Source organism: Salvia splendens, chromosome 9 (genome assembly GCF_004379255.2).
Source record: "Salvia splendens isolate huo1 chromosome 9, SspV2, whole genome shotgun sequence".
Classification (NCBI taxonomy): domain Eukaryota; kingdom Viridiplantae; phylum Streptophyta; class Magnoliopsida; order Lamiales; family Lamiaceae; genus Salvia; species Salvia splendens.
In genome coordinates, this window is record NC_056040.1 from 15920533 (window position 1) to 15940281 (window position 19749).

General features: G+C 34.8%; 1 protein-coding gene across 2 annotated transcripts; it reads left to right on the top strand.

Annotated features, from left to right (window-relative positions):
* The first annotated feature begins 3837 nt into the window (after window positions 1-3837).
* On the top strand, window positions 3838-18765 carry LOC121747315. 2 transcript variants are annotated; one of them, XM_042141332.1, is made up of 32 exons: window positions 3838-4160; window positions 4291-4464; window positions 4614-4709; window positions 5244-5313; window positions 5968-6101; window positions 6186-6326; window positions 6404-6561; window positions 6905-7073; window positions 7172-7270; window positions 7402-7479; window positions 7557-7616; window positions 7697-7854; window positions 8171-8372; window positions 8809-8928; window positions 9733-9815; window positions 9909-10019; window positions 10327-10425; window positions 10832-10914; window positions 11576-11724; window positions 12198-12341; window positions 12451-12558; window positions 12825-12923; window positions 13165-13269; window positions 13353-13463; window positions 14193-14365; window positions 14457-14916; window positions 15047-15154; window positions 15440-15498; window positions 15607-15991; window positions 16315-17844; window positions 18000-18207; window positions 18334-18765. In XM_042141332.1, exons 1-32 carry the CDS (start codon window positions 4035-4037, stop codon window positions 18432-18434), a joined length of 5901 nt encoding a protein of 1966 aa, XP_041997266.1. In that variant the 5' UTR covers window positions 3838-4034; the 3' UTR covers window positions 18435-18765. The 2 variants fall into 2 exon arrangements, with proteins under 2 accessions (XP_041997266.1, XP_041997267.1); XM_042141333.1 differs by lacking the exons at window positions 3838-4160; window positions 4291-4464; window positions 4614-4709; ... (1 more) ...; window positions 5968-6101; window positions 6186-6326 and having other exon boundaries at window positions 6423-6561; window positions 6909-7073.
* The last annotated feature ends 984 nt before the right edge of the window (window positions 18766-19749 follow it).

Consider the following 19749-nt stretch of genomic DNA (forward strand, 5'->3'; position numbering starts at 1 on the left):
CAAAAGGATTTAATTGAATAGTTATGGGCACGGAGGACTGCATGGCAGTGGTTTTTTTTGTTAATTATGTAATTTTTTTTAATTAATGTACTTTTTAAATTTTAATAATATTATTGAATTTTCTCGTATATGTCTCGTAAATTAAATTGTGTATTTTGTGTGATTGCTAATTATTTGTTTTATATAATTTTGAGTGATGTGGTTATTGATGTGGCTGAGCTATTTATGATGTGGCTAGGCTATGACTGAGCTATTTATGATGTGGTAGGAGGATTTTTAGTGTTGATGATATGGCATGAGGAGTTTGTGGCTAGGCTATGGCTGGACTATTGCTGGGCTATTCCTATTGTGGATGGCCTTAGGACCCTTTTCGCAATTATTGTAGCTCGTGAGTAGGGGCGGACACAGTAAAGGAGAGGATAGTGCAAAAATGATCAATTTACTCTAAATAATATTGGGAGGAAAAGTGGAACTCTGCATCTTTACAGTAATCCATCTCATATTTTCACGTTCTGCATCAACATCCATCTCACCAGTTCAATTTAGATCTCCACAAACTGATTTTCAAGCAGTGCTTGCATGACCTTTTCACTGGATTGAAACTCGTGTGCTGTCCAGTTCATATGGTCAAAGGAAATGATGGTACGAAACAGAGGAAAAAGTAAACAATTTTTCTTTTGTTTCAAAAATTGTAATCCCTTCGTTCCAAAATAGGAGAAATGAAATGAGACTTTTATTTTGGAACCTACCAAACAAAAATTGATTCTTATTATGAGATGGATGAAGTACTAGTTAATAGTTAAGCTTTTTTTACACACATAAAATATATTCAAATGATCGATAATGGTTCCTTGTATAATCCTTGAATCAAACCTCTAAAAACGTTGTACCAATAAAATCAGGTTTCATTGCCCACACATGTATTGGTTGAGCATTATTGTGTTTGGCTTTTTTCTATTTTGTGGCAAACATAAAATATAGCTTTCAAAAATGGGAAAGTTTTTTTTCTTCTTACAAGTACTATAAAAAATATACAGTATTAACATCATAAACTTTCTAAATTGGTCATAAAATAAAACATATAATCATGCAAAAAAAATTTGAATGGTTGTTACTATCATATTGAATTAACTAAGTGAGTGATCTTGAAAAGTTCATAAGTTAAAATTATCGATAGAATTATATTTAAATACAATAAAATTATGGCATTTTACAAGATTGTATTGTAAATGATCCCATCTTGCAAAATATCACGTGAACTTTACATAATACAATCTTCAAGAATATAATAATAAAATTATCACATTGTATACTATAATGAAAATCTTGTATAAACAATTTATGAATTTTGCAAGATTAATTGCATCGGATAATTCATGGGTATAGAATTATTTTGAATAACTTGCAAGTCAATAAGCGAAAAGTTATAATATACTTCCCTAGGGGAGTGATCAATTGCTAACTAAACTTTTAATTGCTAACTATAACTAATTTAAAGATATGTAGAGATCTAGTGGTCTCAAAGTTGTCACGTGTAATTTTATTTTATTATTATTATTTAATTTTAAAAAGATTAGAAAACTACCAAAATTAGGGTTTTGGATCAAAATGTCAATATAGTGTATTAAACATATCAATATGATTCATTGAATATGTGAACATAATTTAGCATCGACATTTTATGATAGCTATATTAACATAAAACTAATACTTGAAAAATACGAAATTCAAACAAAAATTCAAATTTTGACATCAGAACATATGCAAGTGAGATCTCGTTAGAATCCTTATAAAATTATCATTAATTTGATGTATGTTGTGTAAAAAAATAATTTAAATTGAGATAGCTATACTAATATAAAGTTTTGAATATTTTTTAAAAGTTAGTTATATAACTAACTTTTTGTTAATTGACATTAATACCCATAATTGATTTTTTTACACTGGATTGATATCTATAGCTAAATGATCTTGTGCCTTAATGATCTAATGCATATCATTTAGTTGTAGTTAGCAATTTAAGAATTAGATTACAACATAACACTCCCCATACTTCCGAATACACAATTTAACATTACAATAATTTTGAATATTGAATTTTTAACTCCACTGAAAGAATGACAATTTACACCTCACAATCTAATGATAATATTCTACTCCATAATGCATTAAATAATTTATGCGCTTATCCAATAATAATGAGCAAGAGTCTCGTTTTCACATTTTAGTTTGTTCGCGAATAGGAGTATGGATTCACTTTTACCATAAATGGTAATAGGATCTCACATTCCATCAACCCATTCCACTCACATTTCATTTAAAAGTAATACTCCCTTCGTCCCTCTGCAGTAGAGACGTTTCATTTTCAGCACTTGTTTTGAAAAAATGGTAATAAATAATTAAAGTAGAGAAAAAGTAAACAAGTGAGAGAATAATATAGAGAATACTCTTCTTTATATTATTCTCTCTTACTTTGTTTTTTCTCTCAACTTTAACTATTTATTATCATTTTTTTTAAAACGAGTGCTCAAAATGAAACGCCTCTACTACAGAGGGACATAGGGAGTACTACTCTATACAAGTGAGACCATATTCCACTAAATTTTGTCCATCCACCTTTTTAACATTTCTTAAAACCTATGCCGCCAAGGAATAAGACTCGTAATGGCGGACATGGGGAGTATATTTTCTATTCCATTTAAGATAATTATATTTTTGTATTACGCAAAAATTTAGATTGAATAGTTAAGTAGAAATGGGAAAAAATATTTTAATAAGTAGAAATAATAGAAAATTTTATTTCTAAATATAAAATATGAACATTTAAATGAAACAGAATGAGTATATTTTTAAGTTAGAAAATTAATATAGTAGTACCCCGTTAATAAAAAAGAGATATTGCTCCCTAAAACTATAAACTATGGTCAGATTCTGATATTTATCACGAACTTTAAAACGAATCTAAAATTTCACAAATTTTATACTTCCGTTTGTTATTTTTTACAGCAGTTCAATCACCATATCCGGCTAACACGTACTCCCTCTGTCCTACGTTACTTGAAGCACTTCTTTTCGGGGGAGGGTTGGTATGTACAAACTCATCCCACATCGAGAGTCTGAGGAAAGTTGAAAGGTGTATATAATCCTGTCCAACCCCTAATCAGTTTGTAGCATTTTGGGAGTGACCCAAAAATAAATCCGTGAGGGCTTGACCCAAAGCGGATAATATCAAACGCATGTTGCAATCGACAATCCGAACACTAATAAATAGTCTAAGTGGAAAAGAGTAAAATAAAAATAATGTAGAACAGTTTTAAAGTTCATGGATCTCACTATTCTCTCTTTTACTTTATTTTTCTCCACATTAACTATTTATTAGTGTCATTTTTTCAAAACGACTAGGAAAAAGAAGTGCTTCAAGTAATGTGCGACCAAGGGAGTATGACTTTTTATCCTACTTCACACAACTAATCAATGCGGCTTTTTACGTGATTTTTTATCCTACTTGTCACGAACTTAAAAAATGATCTAAATTATCAACAACGTTTCATAATTGCCCACGTAAAATAAATTTTTGCTGAAAATATCTTACTTGAATCAATTTGGAAAAAAACAAACGAAATGTAAAATTTATGATAGCTTTAAACCAATTTTATAGTATATGGAAAATATCAAAATATGATCAAAATTTATGATTTTAAAACTAATTTCTTAATAAAGATAATCACAAATTATATTATTTGAAAAAAGACAAAAATAAAGTAAGAACACACAAATTAAAGGGAATAAAATTACGAACAGAAGAAAGAAATGAAAAAAATAAACTCTATTCAGAATTTAGAATTAAACACCGTCGTTTAACTCCAATTCACCCGCAGATGAACCACTCCCAGTTCTTGGCCAAATTAAAACAGCTTCTAAAACCCGTCCTAACCCCTTTCTTCTTCACCTCTTCCATCACTTCCAAATTTAAGAAGCGCGCGCAGTTTTTCAATTTCTAGGGTTTTCGGATTTTGATTGTTCCGGCGTCGGAAATGGCGTCAACCGCGCCTGCAACCACCGCAAAAATTGTCGACGCCTCACTCTGGTGGGATCCTTTCAGTGCACTTCTCACCGAGCTTGAAACCGCCACCGTGTCATCCGAAACCCCTCCAGTTTTGGTAAGAAAACTGTGAATCACGTTGCAATTACTTCAACTCACCTCAATCGTAAATATTTTGTATGGTAATGCGGAATGTGTGGTTTTTCGTTGTTGATTTTTGAGAATTTGTGCGATTGGCCGTGTTTTAGGATAGGAAGTTGAAGGACAATCACGCTTGGTTTTTGGACACTGTGTCGCAATTCAAGCCGCCCAATCAGAAATCGAGAGAAGCACTGGATTCACCACGTGTGAAAGTTGGCCCGTACGAGTTGAATATACAGCCGAAATTGAAAGACGCTGCACTGAAGATTAGTAGTATCTTGGTAAAGTTTACCTATTTTCTTTGACATCATTTTTGATAATTTGGTTATATATCAGAGTCTTACAGCTTCCATGTGATTCCAAGTGCTGTTTGGATTAGTTGGTACTGTTATCATTACTGAGACACAAATATCACTTGTGTACATGTCAGTGTTTAGATGAGGTGCAATCATATATCATTTCCAAAAGATCGCTGGAGCGCCATAATGCAACAACCCATGATTTGCATACAGATATTATAAATTTGGTTAGTTGATATCATTCTCCTTCTGATAATTGTGCAACCCATTTGACTTTCTGCAACTGGTGCAGTATGTGATTGAAAAACTGGAAGCATGTAATGCTATCTTTAGCTGCTGCCTGTTCTCAACTCGTGAATGCCATAAGACGAACAACACTTATGCAGTTACTTAGTGTTTTTTGGACTCTGAGTAATGCATCTAGATGTGGTTATCAAAATTTCACAATAATAATCACATCAAGATGAAATACATTTATTTGGTGCACGTGTTTATCAAACTTTGTGCTTTGTTTTGATTTTACAACCACAAATCTTTTATTTGTATATAATATATATGGTCTTTTAGGTATTGATCATGTTAGCTACTTATTAATTATATATTGTCAACAATGAACTTGAGGTTTTCAAAGGCGAATCATATTTATCACTTATTTCTCTTAGCTTCATCTCAAAATACTTGAAGGACTTTGTCTCTGATACTTTACAAATATCTTCATGGCATGTCCTTGGTGTATGCCATTTTTGCCTTTTGTTAATAAGGTCATGCTTGAGTACTACATTGAACGGCAATGCTTGTTGAAGTGCACAAGACAGATCTTTATGCATGCCTGTAAGTATATCTCTCTGGTTCCGCATTATTTTGATGTCAATTATAATACACCGCCCGCCCCTGCCATGGATATTATTACAATTTTTAGAAAGTTTTATGCTATTTCAACATGACTGGATTTCTTGCTTGAGGTTGGGCGATGAATGTAGTCTATCGTATATTTCCTGTCAAATTTAAAAAGTGATATATCAGCTCAATAATGTTGGTAACTTATGTTAATGAGTGAAGATAGGTTTTCATGAATAAAAGAAAATGTTCCATAGCTGTCATCATGCATCTCTGAAACTCAGCTTGCTTAATTAAATGCACTTCAATTGTACTTGCTAGGTTACTTCCGAGAATGTAAAATCTCTGGAGGAGATTCTGTTCCCACCTTCTTTCCAGTTGTAATGAATGGATGAGTGACAGAGATAGATCAGACTTTCGGCAATAATAAGCTAAACTAATAAGTATTTATAGTAGCAGATATACAGACTCTATTTGGTAATTGGTGGGTTCAAATTGACAAACTCTCTCTTTGTATGAAATCACGAATTAAAGAAACATAGCAGCTATTCCTTATGGTGTCTGGCTTTCACATTTACATTAAAAAATTGTGCGGTTGTTTCAGTATTTAGCTTATCCTCCTCCTAATGCAAACCCTTTTTGGTGCAGTGTATTTTGAAACTGAGTCGGAAGGAGTTTCTACTGTACTGGAGGTGGCAAAACGGTTAATTTCTGGTGGACTCGAATGTAAATTACTTTCTATCTTTGAGGACCTGCTATCATCTAAATACCCGGATCAGATGGTATATTTCATTGTAATAACTATGCATTTTTTCTAATTTGTCTTCTACATTACATGGACACATATTTGACAGTGTTTCTTGCAGGATTTTGATCTCTACACTTTATGGGCAGAGGAAACACTCATAGAGGACAACTTAATCCTTGACATTCTTTTCCTTGTTTATTGCGAGTCGTTTTGTGCTTGTGACGCTGAATGCTGGAAAAGATTATGTGCGCTATATGAGGTGAGATTTTCTTCTTGTTGATGTACCTGTGAGCGTTTTATTTACTGATTTATCATGTTGTTCTTTGTGTCATGCAGGGTATTGTAACTGGATCTTACAACTTCCAGAAGCTGGCGATATCACCAGATGCTATTCGTGCTATATATCATGCCAAAGTGCAGCTGATGCTCATTCTCATTCAGTCTTTAAACCTTGAAAGTCTCCTTCAGATGATCCATGATAACATTTCTTTCAGGTTTTGTTGCATGTCTTTTTACTCTTCTCTTTCCCCCTCCCCCCTGGTCCTTTTTAAAAATTTTTTTTATTCCATTTTCTGTTTTGCATTCTGTTTTTTGTAATTGTAAAAGTCATTTCAAATAATCGAAACCTTTGACTGGTGAGTGCAACTATGCATGGCTGTTATGCCCGCAACATAGGTTAAAAGTAATGGCAGATGTAATTTGATGTAACTGACAACATTTATGTATTGGTGGTATTTTCATAAGTGCAATCTTCTATATGGATTTTGATGCTATTTTCGTAGTTGTATGCTTACTGTCTGACTCAAGTAACTGAAGTGCTTGCTATTTCTTGCTCAGGCAGGGATCACTTAGATTTTCAGAGATGGAAGTTCAACAAATTGATTCAATGATTTCTAGCTTCAATGCATTTGAGTCCAAAGAATTAGGCCCTCTGATCTTAGCATGGGCTCTGTTTCTTTGTCTCGTTTCTTCTCTGCCAGAAAAAGAGGAAAATAATATGTTGATGGTACATATTTCTGTTATTCCGAGCATATCTTATCATTATGATGCCTGTAATTTGATTTTCGGATCTATGTTTTCTTTTAAATGTGTTACTCTTTGCAGGAGATAGATCATATTGGTTATGTTCGTCAAGCTATGGAGGCTTCATCTTTGGGATATTTTCTTGATATTCTAGAAAGTGATACATTTAAATATTCAGATGTGAGTAACTTCCTTGGGTACCTTTCTATGACAGTGAGTTGTTGCGGGCATGCATTTCCCAGTAATTCCTTGGGTTTCTTAATGTACTTATTCTGTACCATGCCTTATTTTTCTATCTACCTTCTTTCTAGGGTCCTCTAGCTGGTTACCGAAGAGTTATAAGAACGTTTGTTTCTGCATTTATTGCATCTTATGAACTCAATATCCAGGTATCTTCTAAATAGATGTGCATATTACCCTCACTCTTCATTAGTTGCTCAGACATCATGTCTTCCATGCCGTGCAGTTTGAGGATGAGAACCTGAAATTGATATTGGACATACTTTGCAAAATATACCACGGGGAGGTATGCCTGCTAAATACTTTTTTGATGATTAAGTATCATATTCCAACTATAATATATTTAAGAAAATTAATTTCTTGCAGGAGTCCCTATGTGATCAGTTTTGGGATAGGGACAGCTTTATTGACGGTCCTGTCAGGTGTCTTCTTTTCAACCTAGAGGGCGAATTTCCATTTAGAACTATTGAGATTCTTCGCTTGTTATCAGCCCTGAGTGAAGGTGCATGGCCGTCTGAATGCGTGTAAGTGGAACTTGGCACAGGATGGCATATTTGAATATTTATTCATAAGCTATTAGTTTGGGTTCTTGGTTCCAAAACAAGGCCTGCTCTTTTTCCTCTCATAAGGTAGATATTAAAGGAATCCGTAGTTAACTCTCCGAACTTGTTGGTTAACTTAAGAATAGGTCCCTACCACTTAAGATATTTTTGTTCAACATAGATCCAGTAACTGTGTTTTGAGATAACTTTAATGTGTCTTTCATTATTTGACTGCCACCTAAAACTTATGAGCACCTTTACTAAACCCAAGTTAATACAACCTATGACTTTTGAGCAGATTCAATTTCCTAGACAAGTCCACTGGACTGTCGACACCATTTGAGATTATGAATGGCTCAGTAGTGGATGCTCTTTCAAAGATCGTTGAAACACATTCTCCCTTGCATGTTGCTGGGGTTGAAGGCTTGATAATTCCTGGAAAATCTAGGGGTCAAGTATTGAGAATGCTCGACGACAATTGTGCTCTGGTCAGGTGGGAGGTAAATGTTTAACGCATAAAATTGTAAACTTGAATAGTGTCATTCAGTTAACTTAATTTGAAACTTGAGATTCTCTGTACAATTATTCCACATCCTCTATTTCTTTGATGTCTATGCTGTGACTAGAAGTCTGTTTCACATTTTAATTCGGATAATTATCAACATTCCTTCAACCCATTATGCACAGAAGAAACTACCTTCTTCCCTGAGCACTATACAGCTTATAGTCTTGTTATTGCTATCTGCTACCTCCTAAGAATCATCTTTGTTAACATTTTAAAGGGATTTTGAATGTGGACTTTGATGCTTTTTATTACTTGGTCTGTTACTTGTTTTCTTGTTTCTCTCTTCATATGTATCTCTGACTCTGTCTATCGATCTTTCTGTTCCTTTCAAGCTTAGCCTCTGCCTTGCTCTCTACTTGTCTTCTCTGCAGCATACAGTGTCTGGAGTTCTTGTTTTGCTTTTGCGGTTGGCTAAAGAGTTGTATATGCAAAACCCAGAGGAAGTAATTGTTATTCTTGACTTGCTCAGTCGATTGGCGAGTTTTAACACGGTATTCTAACTCTAAATTGATTACTCTTGTAAGCTTAATTTACTGCTGATGGTTTTACATATTAAATTTGCATGCCTTCTAATTACACATGCTCGACCGTTATGCTTAGATTGGATCTGTGTTCATGTTCATTATTTTATCTTTGGTTGCTTGATTTTGACATCCTGTCATTAGTATGAAGCTTAACTTTGCCTTCGGTTTTTTGATATGGGGGAGGTAGGGTGTGAAAGAATAATCTACAAAGCTATTATAGTTAGTTTTATTGTACTCTTTGCATGCGACACTTTTATCTCATCATACTTTTGTCTAACTAAAACAAGGTCGATTCCGATAAACGTCTTTTGTGCTGAGAATTGCAGATTACTATGACTAATATGACCGTGCCTTTGTAATTTTCTTCTAGGAGGTCAAAATGTCTTAGAACTAGTTAGCTTTTAACACCTGCCTAAATTCCTAATTTGCTACACAATAATTTTTGAGTGAGTAACTGGATTCTTGATGTAAAAAATGTATGCGACAGAGGTTGATACTTGATTCTTTTGTCTTTGGTGTGCATCTGAATGACTTTATCACCTAGTGAAGTTGATGATTCCGAATAGTTAAATAAATTTATGTTACTTTTATGGAAATTACAGTTGCGAACTGCTACACACTCCTGAAATTATCTGTTTAACTTTTGTGGTGGATTGACGTAATTGTTTTGCTTGGGATATCATGTTGTAATCAGAAAACAATTTTGAAGTATTTCTTATAACTATAGAGTATCTGATGATAATGATATGAAGCCAATTTGTATGTCATTAGGCTATCTGTTGTACTCTCATGAAATCTTGGAATTGCTCCTGTGATGGAGACTATGTTATGGGGAATGAGCAGAGTTATTTGCGGTACGAGAGTTTCATTTTTCATTTTATTAGATACTCGTTCACTTGGTATTTCTATTCTTCAAGTGAGTTTACTCTGTCTGGCTCTTGTTACAGCATTGACATTGTCGAGATTGTTTGTGCTGTGCTGAAAAACGCCCCCCCAAGCATAAGTGGTGCCATAATGATGTCCATGGGGGTAAACATATTGACGAAAATGTTGAAATGGTAATCAATATGTACTGCCTTGATTATTTTATTTGATGATGATAATGGCCACAAGTTTTTATTGGTGTATAGTAGCATCATACAAATAGTTGTTCTATTGTATATTTGGTGTTGCATCTATATCCCTATAGTTGTGGGCCTTGTGGCTAATAAGGTGTCTTGTGATGAATATGATTTGATAATTTTGTAATTGAGTTTGAAACCATTCCAGTTGGTTTGTATATTTTACTTTAAATTGGTTTGCTTTTCTCATGATATGCACAATTTTGGTTCTTACTGGTCTCCTTTTCCTATCTTTATATCACAGCAAGCCGTCTCATGTAGCTACAATGGCCATGAAGGGCAATATCTTTGATGTTGCCTTGAGGACGAATCCCTTTGATGTTGGATCCAACAATTTGTCCAGGTCAATTTTCAGACATTCTGTATTTGTGAGATACTTCATTTGTGAGATCTACTTTGTTAACTGTATTTGATTGAATGCAAATTATGGAATCTAGAAACTGATACTTAATGACTGTTTTATGGGGAAAACTCTTGCTATGCTGAATTGAGTTGATTATCAGCTGCGCCAGATATTCTCCTGTTATTTGGCATGTTACATTAAATCATTCTGGTGTATTCTTCAGCGCTTGCTATTTCTGGGAACTGGGAAGTGTTTTTGTCGGGGTATTGAGCGTGCGGGATCTCTTTATATTTAGTCCATTCAGTGCCTCCTTCTCATTGTCTAAAGATTCAGAACAAGCCTGATATGATGCCTAACTTCAAGTTTTCTTTTTTATTAACATTGTTGTTTCCATGTTTCATCTCAGTGGATCCTGGTTGCTCTCTGGAAGACTTGCCAAAATGCTTTTGATTGATTGTGAACAGAGTGACTGCTCAATGACTCTGTCAGGTATTTATTTGGTTCCCTAGTTAGATGGTGCTGATCCCTAAAATATACTCCAAATGATTTTGTTATAACAAATAACATTTTGTGTTGCCTCAACCTGTGATCTTTATTATCGACTGTATGAAAGTTTTTTATTAATATTTTAGTTGTATGCCTTTTGTATGCTCAGCATTGCAAACTTTTTTCTTTGACTTCTTGACTTATCATCCTCACGTTGTACCTAAATACTCATCTACTCTTCAAGGTTTTGTTTCTGTGCTACAGCTTTACTCCTCTGGGGGTATGTAGCTTCTTTGACTTAACAAGTAATAGATTTGTAATTAAGAGTGCTATTATAAAACACGACCAGCTAGCTTCTATTCAGATATGATCTTTAAAATCAACTTTCCTGGGGGATTCGAAGTTAAGGTGCTCTCTTGCTACCTACCACTCAATTCTACATTTGAAACTTGCATTGCAATAGAATACTAGAAGCAGATCATGGGGTTTTTGATTATCTTTAGCATCTTCTTTTGTTCTTCTTGATTGCTCTTAGATTTTATGTTTTCTGTTATTTTCTACTTGTTAGACATATCTTGTTTTCCTCACCAGTTGATTCACTGAATGATTTTCCATTACAACGAATTAATATTCTGAAAACTAACTCTTGCAAGTTACCGTGCAGTGCTTGACTTCACAATGAATCTACTGGAGAAAGGATTAGAAACCGATACCATCCTTGCACTCATCGTTTTCTCACTTCAGTATGTTCTCATCAATCACGAGTTCTGGAAATATAAGGTGAAACATGCTCGGTGGAAGGTGACACAGAAGGTATTGGCTTTTTCTTCCGTGTATAAACTTTTGAAGTTATATTGCATTAGATTTTATGGTTCTCAGTTCTCTAGATTCGCATCTCAAGTGAAATCATAGGATGTAAAGGGTAAGTTTGTATTGAATAAAGTCTTCAAGGAATCACAGACTATGTATCTTCTTGTATATTTGTGCATCAAGACATGGCAGAAGATATCTCTTTTACAGTTTACACAATATGTCTCTTATTCTGTGTTTCTTCTTTAACCCGCATGAATTCCATAAGTTCTATATTACCTTTTTTGTGACACTTTCTTATTCAAATGTTGGTCACAGTGGAGACCTTTATGTAGAGTATGAATACGGAGAGATCTCCTCTCCCCTTATTAAATAATTTTTTTTCTAGTATTAGCAAACAATCCTCATTTAGTTCTAATTTCTTTCAGTAGTTACGAATGAGCACTTTCTACCTAGTCTGATTTCTTTGTTTGTAGGTGTTTGAAGTCATGAGGAAATGTATTTCGTCTATCTCATGCTGTCCCAAGCTGGGGGAAGTAGTTCGTGATATTATGTTTTCTGATTCTTCTATACACTCTGCAGTTTTCCGAATTGTTTGTACAACAGCACCAACCTTAGAGGTTCATGATGCTGTTCTTATTCCTTAATCCTTATGTATCTTTAGCTCTGCAACTTTAATATTGTGTTTGATATCTGTTCTTTCTTCTACCATCTTTTCTTATATGCCAGAAACTTCATGTATCTCGTTTATTTGACATACTGGATATTGAGGGTTTGGAGCTTGCAATATCCTCTGGGCTAGATGTCTTGCTCAGCATGATATCCACTTTTTCAAAGGTGTGCACTTTTTAAATTGTGTGTTCTTATATTATTATAGTTTCTTAGTTATTTCTGAATATGGTTCCTCTTTCCCCGGAGCAAAAGAAAACCTTACTTATGGACATTGTTGTTATATAAAATGTTAAGGTGTTACATCTTCAGGATTTATATCGCAGAGCACCAATTATTTTTCAGTAATGTTATGCTGCTTCACTAATTCTATTTGATAATATATTTATGGTTTTTGTTGTTGACTAAAACTTAAAACTGTTTTGTATCCACAGGGTAGTTCTGTTTTTCATGAAGCAATTCTATCAATGACGACAAAGCCAGTACCTGTGATCACTGCTGCCATATCATTTATATCATACTTCTGTAATGCTGTACGATCTATTTTCCTCAATAATCATGTTCTTGATTCGTCAGTATTGTTATAAGGCTGATAGTCTTTGTTTCATGCATCTTTATCTGTCCTCCCCCATAGAGTTGTTCTGCTTGAGTTCCACTTTACGTTCTGGTCAGACCTTACCTTGTATGTCATGATGTCATCTTTAGATATTAATTATTCATGTCAACCTATCTTTTTGGTATTCCTTATATCTTGTCTTTTGCTGGTTCATTTAGAATATACAAATAGCTGGTGCAAGATTGCTCTCTGCTTTGTTTATGGCAGATATCTCACAGTCCTATACCCACAACAATATGAATCTTGGGTTGGATGATAAGCAGGTTGGCAACTGAACTGGTCGTGTAACAATTTATTAGTTGTCAGAAATGCTCATTATTAATTTGGATTTATAACCCTCTTGCAGGTTGCCCATTTCAGGAAATCTATTACCAGCATTCTTTTTCAACAGTCACCTTCGAGTGAGGATCTCATTGTTGCTACTTTGAGGTTCCTAACTTCTGCTGCAAGCAATCAGGTTATTTGTCCTTACTTTGTCCCTTCATAGATTTTAGGTTTTGATTCGTACTATATGGATCCATCAAGTTTTGCATTGTCCTCTTCCATCAATACTAAGAATTCTGTAATTTTAAGTTCTATCATTTTCTTCATGTTTATTGCAAACGCCATGGACATTTATCTGAAGTTGATTGCAACTAATCATTCATTGACTATTATCCATAGCTTATAGTATTATATCAGCATTGAAATTGATGTTTTCTCTTGTTCCTCTCAGAAATATGCCCGGTCCTCGAATATTTTTGCTGACGCATTGCTCGCAGTTTCTTTAATCGTAACATGATGCAATAGATCTAAGCTGTAGAACTTTGGATCACTTGGTAGTATATGCATAAAAACTGAAGTTTTCTATTAAAGTTAATGACACTCTTCCTATGCTAGAGTTACATGTCACCTGTCTAGGTCTGCTAGATGTGATAGGGCAATTATCCATAGGGAGTAACTGATAATCAGTCTACGTGTCTGTAGTTTTCATTTATGGGTTTTTGCACCTAGTTTTTATCATTTACATGTCGGATCTTCTCAACAGTATTTCTTTATAATCTAACTCTTTTTGTTGACTGGCTTTAGTTTGAGGATTCAGATGTCTCAATGGTCAAGACATGCTTTGATAATTCATGTTTATTAATTTATTTTCTAATCTGATGATTTTGCTTATGTTTTACATTAATGATATGCTCAAATACAGCCTGCTTTTCTTGCTGCTGTCATTGCGTCGAAGGAGTACTCAAATACTCAAGTGCAAAATGCCCCTGAACATCAGCCAAAGAAAACTGAGAATGAATCATTAGATTCCTTGGAAGAAAGTCCTTTATATGCAATTTTGCAGTACCTAAAAGATTCTGAAGACTTATTACATAGGTATGGTTTCATTTGATTAAATTTTCCGCTTGCTGGTTTTCTTAAAAAATTTCTTGATTAAGTATTTATTATCCATTTTATTTTTCCTTAGGAAACCAAATATGTTGTTATGTTTGTTGAAGTTTCTAAAGGCACTTTGGCAAGGTGCACCTCAGTTCTCGAAGAACTTGGAACAATTAAAAGTTGCAGATGAGTTCTGGAAACATTTGACCCGTTCTCTGGTGCTCATTGCTCACCGAGACAACATATCTGAGAAGTTAACTGAAATGGATCTCCAAAACATGGCCTGCGAATGTCAAATGCTCTCCAACGTATTGGATATACTAAGCTATGAGATTTTTGTGCAAAAGAAGTTGAGGCATGCTGCATCAGTTGTCAACAGAATATCTACATCCCCTCCTAATGGGGCAGAAAAAACTGAGCATAATTTTAAAAAAAATGGAAGCCTAAAGGAGACTATTTCATCCTGGTGTAAGAATTCAGTTCTGAGTGACTTGATCAAGGTCTGTGTTTCCTCAGAATATGATGAAAGTAGTCATACACGTGCCAAGGTGATCTATTCATGCTATCTGCTCTTATGTAACTACAACTTCTCCTGCTCCAAAGTATATAAAATCGTCTGAATGTTAATTCCGTTACTCACTTACGCCTTTCAAATTGTCGCTTTTGATGAGTATTTAGGTTGCTGCTGGTTCATTTGCTGTTCATGTGATGGTTAAATTAAGAAGTGGTGACTCAGGGAGCTTGTCTGTGTCACTAATTGAAAGGATTTCAGCATTGTCAGAAAAGGTATATAATATGGTTTGAGTTACTGAAGTTATAATTGGTTAATAATATAAGTAATTTCATGTGAGAAAAAACACCAACACAACAAAATCTGAAGGTATCAAACTCGACTATTTTAGCAATTGTTATCTCATGTTGATTCCCATTCTGCTTACAACTAAACCATGTACCGCATTTACCGTAAATGACTGTCCGCCAACATATTGGCTTTATCATTCCATTCTGTTGATAATTTCTATCATTAGGAGCTCTGAAATCTGTACACTCATTTTGTGCTGTCTTCTACAGTTATTCAAGTTACCAGCGTTTTCAGATTTATTGACCCAGTATACTGAGCGTAGTTACAGGTAGGTGTTACTTTCTTTCTCTTCTGATGCTGGATGCTTTTATCCATTAATTTATCCAAGTAGATGTTACTTTTCTCCATTTCTTAGTTTTGATACATGTTATTTTAGTGGAGGACAAGAGTTGGAGAATCTGATTCTAAGTGATCTGTTTTACCACATCCAAGGAGAGCTTAATGGTCGCCAGATTGACAATAGACCATTTAAAGAGTTATTACAGTTTCTGATAGATTCAAGATTTCTGGATGCCTATAAATATGAAAAGGATGATGATCTTCCCACCAATGTCAAGAGTGTCTTCCTGTATGATACTGTTCGCCTCAAAACAGACCTTGGATTAGAAATGTGGGATCTTCTTGCTTGGAAAGAGTCCAAGGACCTTGTGGAAACTATGCTCCTTTCTTTGCAAGATGCAAATTCAAGAATGTTGCACTCTACTTCCAAGCATTCAGCTTTGCGTGGGCTTGTTACTCTATTGTACATGCGCCAGAACAATGTGAGTTTCAGATTCATTGATATCAAAATTCTAAGGAGGTGATAGTATGTAGGATTAAAATGAATTTTCCTATGTTTATTCTTTCCGTGATTGGTAAGTTTTGAAATGAGGGAATCACCATTCCTGACCGAATGCCTATAACAACATATTGGTGGATCATGGAATAACATTTATATTGATGTTCATAGTATATCAATACTACAGTGAAGCCATATCCCATATCCCATCTTTGGATTGGTTTGGTTTACTTTTCTTTTTAATTATTTTATTAATAAAATAAAAAATTGTATGTGCCGAATTTGAGATTTTACCAATTTGTACAGGATGAAGATTTGACCGGGCTGAAGATCTCTGAGCAAGTAGTTTCTTCAGGCATTCACCACATATGTCAGGCTATCCATGCCTCACTGGCATCTTTGACTCCTGCCGGCGGTGCTAGTGAAAATATTGTGCTAGATATTCTTACAGCTCAAGCAGAGCTACTGCTACTTCTCCTCAGATCAGTTGAAACAAAACTTTCTCAGCCTGATCGTGTTCTTATTTTAAAGGCCTCAAGCTATGGTCTCAAAGTGTTGAGCAGCTGCAGGCCAACTCTTGCTGCTGAAACAGCTACTAGGTTTTTGCTTATTTTGATCCTTTCAGTTAAGCTGACTTGCAAGGATTCGGGTTTAGGCTATTCAACCGAAAGTGAATCAACTGAAGTTTCATCTGAAGTTTCTTATTCAAGTTTGGGGTTATTACCTGTTCTCTGCATCAGCATTCAGCACCCAGATAATTGTATCCTATCCTTGGCTGCAATTGACTTTATACTGAAAGGTTTCTCAACCCCTGCTACTTGGTTCCCCATCATACAGAAGCATTTCCCATTGCCACATATTGTTCAGAAGCTCCAAGATGCATCTGCGTCCAAAATGGTTCCAATCATATTAAAATTTCTTTTGAATCTTGCACGCGTGAGACAGGGTGCTGAGATGCTTCTAAATGCTGGTATCCTAGCTTCACTAAGAATGCTCTTGTCTGACTTTCCAGATGGTGCACCTCTCTCTGTAATCCAAAGTGAGAGCATCTTTGCCAATTTTGACAAAACCGAAAAGTCTCAACCCATCTGGGGGCTGAGCTTGGCTGTACTTACAGCAATTATCCATTCTTTGGGAGATAACTCTGCAAGTGTTGTGGATTATGTGATGGCATGCATATTAGTTGAGAAAGCACCTTCAGTTTTCTATTACCTAACTGCACCAGTTCTCCCAAGTAACGGTCATGAAAATAAAAGAGCCCGTGCATTGAAATCAAAAACTTCCTTAGACGAGCTTAAAGCCACACAAAATACTTTGGCTCTAATTTGTGTCTTGGCGGAGCACTCAAACTCGTGGAAGAAAATTCTGCAAAGCATGGAGTCCCAGTTACGGGAAAAAAGCATCCATTTGTTAGCCTTCATTAGTCGAGCAACTCAGCACCCTAGAGAATCACTTCGGAGGGAAGCTCCTTTATCCTGCCATCCTGTACTCAAAGAAGAGCTTGAGTTGTTCAAGAAGCCTTCATTTGTAAACAGTAAAAAGGGTTGGTTTGCTCTATCTGCTCTTGGCTGCAAGTCAAATCTCAACTTGGCGCTCTTGTCCTCTAAATCAACTGCTCTGGTCTTGAGAGATCAGTCGAATGACGATATCAATTCATCTCATCAGACACATTTGTCAGATTTAATTGCAATCGAGATGTACAAGACTGCATTCCTGCTCTTGAAGTTTTTATGCACACAAACTGAAGCAGCTGCCAGAAAGGCAGAGGAGGTTGGTTTTGTTGACATTGCAAATTTCCCTGAGCTGCCAATGCCCGATATTTTACATGGCTTGCAGGTACTTCTAATTTACATTCTATGTTTCATTTTTCTGTCAACCATCTATAAACATTAGTATATGCTTGTAATATTTGATGCAGTCACCAATTAAATGTTGCAACTTAATATTGCATACTTATTCCATGTAACATATGTTTGATTTTTGCCTAATAGGATCAAGGGATTGGCATCATCACAGAACTGTGCGAAGCCAACAAGACAAAACAGGTGGCGTCGGAAATAAAGGAAGTCTGCACTTTGCTGCTACAAGTAACAGTAATGGCATTATACTTAGAGTATTCTGTCATACAAATTTGTGGCATTAGGCCTGTATTAGGCCATGTCGAAACATTCTCCAAGGAACTACGCCTTCTTATTAGAGGTAACAGCATTTTCCCTCTCCCAATCTCATCACAGTTCAGATTCTGATTTGAATTAGAGTTCTCATAAATAGTATATATCGTGTCATATTATAAATGTTGACTATGCTTTTATTTTTCCATTGTAGCAACGGAGGGCCATGTGTTCTTGAAAGAGCCACTGACAATTTTGAAACAAATTGTAGCAGTTGTGTATCCTGAGTTAGTACACCAAGACGGCTTGTTTTGAGATCGATGTATATAAATCTCGTCACCAATTATGTCTTCACATTTGTAGTAGAATTCTAAATTTGCGTCGTTCCTAACTTTTGAGGCCCTTATCTTGTTATCTCGAGGCTAACATCACTCGAGATATTGTTCGTCTCAAGCTTAACAAGACTTGGCTTGAACTCTCCGTGAGTGCGTTCAAGATGGTTCTGAGTCGAGCTCGAGCTTGTCTAGCTCTAGACTTCATCGAATTATTGTAAATCTAATCTTAGAATGTCTTTTAAATGAAACCATGATGTAATTCTTGTTTTGAATTTTTACTAAAGTAGTGAGTACTACTATCATTTTTGAAATGATGGGATTTCTTTTGTGAATTCTCTTCACACCACCGCCACGCATGTTATGTGCACCGCCACATTATTGACGTTGCTTTTTTTAGTTGCGTACTGCAATTTTAAATCAATCGTAGAGTTATTCTTTAAAATATTAAGGTCGTATTAGGTTTTCAAGATAAAATAATATCAAGATATAATTTAGGATTAAGTTAGTGAGATTATTTTAGTCATAAGGGGTTAGTTATGATTAATTATTCAATGATTATTCATCTAGGATTGAGTGGGGTTAAATCTCATGAATCAAATAAACTACAAATTTAATTTCAAATAATTTCAGATATAATCTTGTAAACCGAACTGCTCCTAATGCCTTCATATGTCTTGAACTTTTTTCCCCCTCTTTTTAATTAGTTATATAGATAATTTTTTTTAACAAAATTGTAACTATAATTATAGTAGTAGCAGTATAACTTAAACCTCTTTTTAATGGAGTATTTAATATTCCCTTTTAGAAAAGTTAAATGATTGGAGCAGCGCCACCTACTGTTCACAGGATTCCGGGAAGGCGTGTCCTGAAATAAAAAGTAAAGCTGAAAAATAAAGTTGATTCTCGAATTGTGGCAATTGCACGCTAGAGAAAAGTTTATGCATTGGGACACAATAATTAGATAATGAAAAAAGAAAAAAGCGTCTTTATTCTTTTTATTTTATGAACCAATAATATATATTCAATTCAATGTACGCATGAGCTATAAATAATAGAGTAAATGTCAAAACTGGTACTGAACATGCTCATTTTATGATTTTGGTCATATACTTTATCTTTTGAATTTTTGCATCATGAACATTTCAACTCGGGTCACAATTGGTCATACACTAACAATTTCGTCAATTTTTAAACGGTTTTAACCCGATTTTGATGGTTTTAACAGTTCCATTCAAGTTAAAACCATTTAAAAATCGAGTTAAAACCGTTTAAAAATTGACGAAATTGTTAGTGTA

Excerpts from the sequence above, each read along its gene's own strand:
- LOC121747315 (XM_042141332.1), top strand. The coding sequence starts at position 4,035 with ATGGCGTCAACCGCGCCTGCAACCACCGCAAAAATTGTCGACGCCTCA. Across the intron at positions 9,816-9,908 it reads AATGAGCAGAGTTATTTGCG|CATTGACATTGTCGAGATTG; the intron begins GTACGAGAGTTT and ends CTCTTGTTACAG. Across the intron at positions 14,366-14,456 it reads TCTGAAGACTTATTACATAG|GAAACCAAATATGTTGTTAT; the intron begins GTATGGTTTCAT and ends ATTTTTCCTTAG.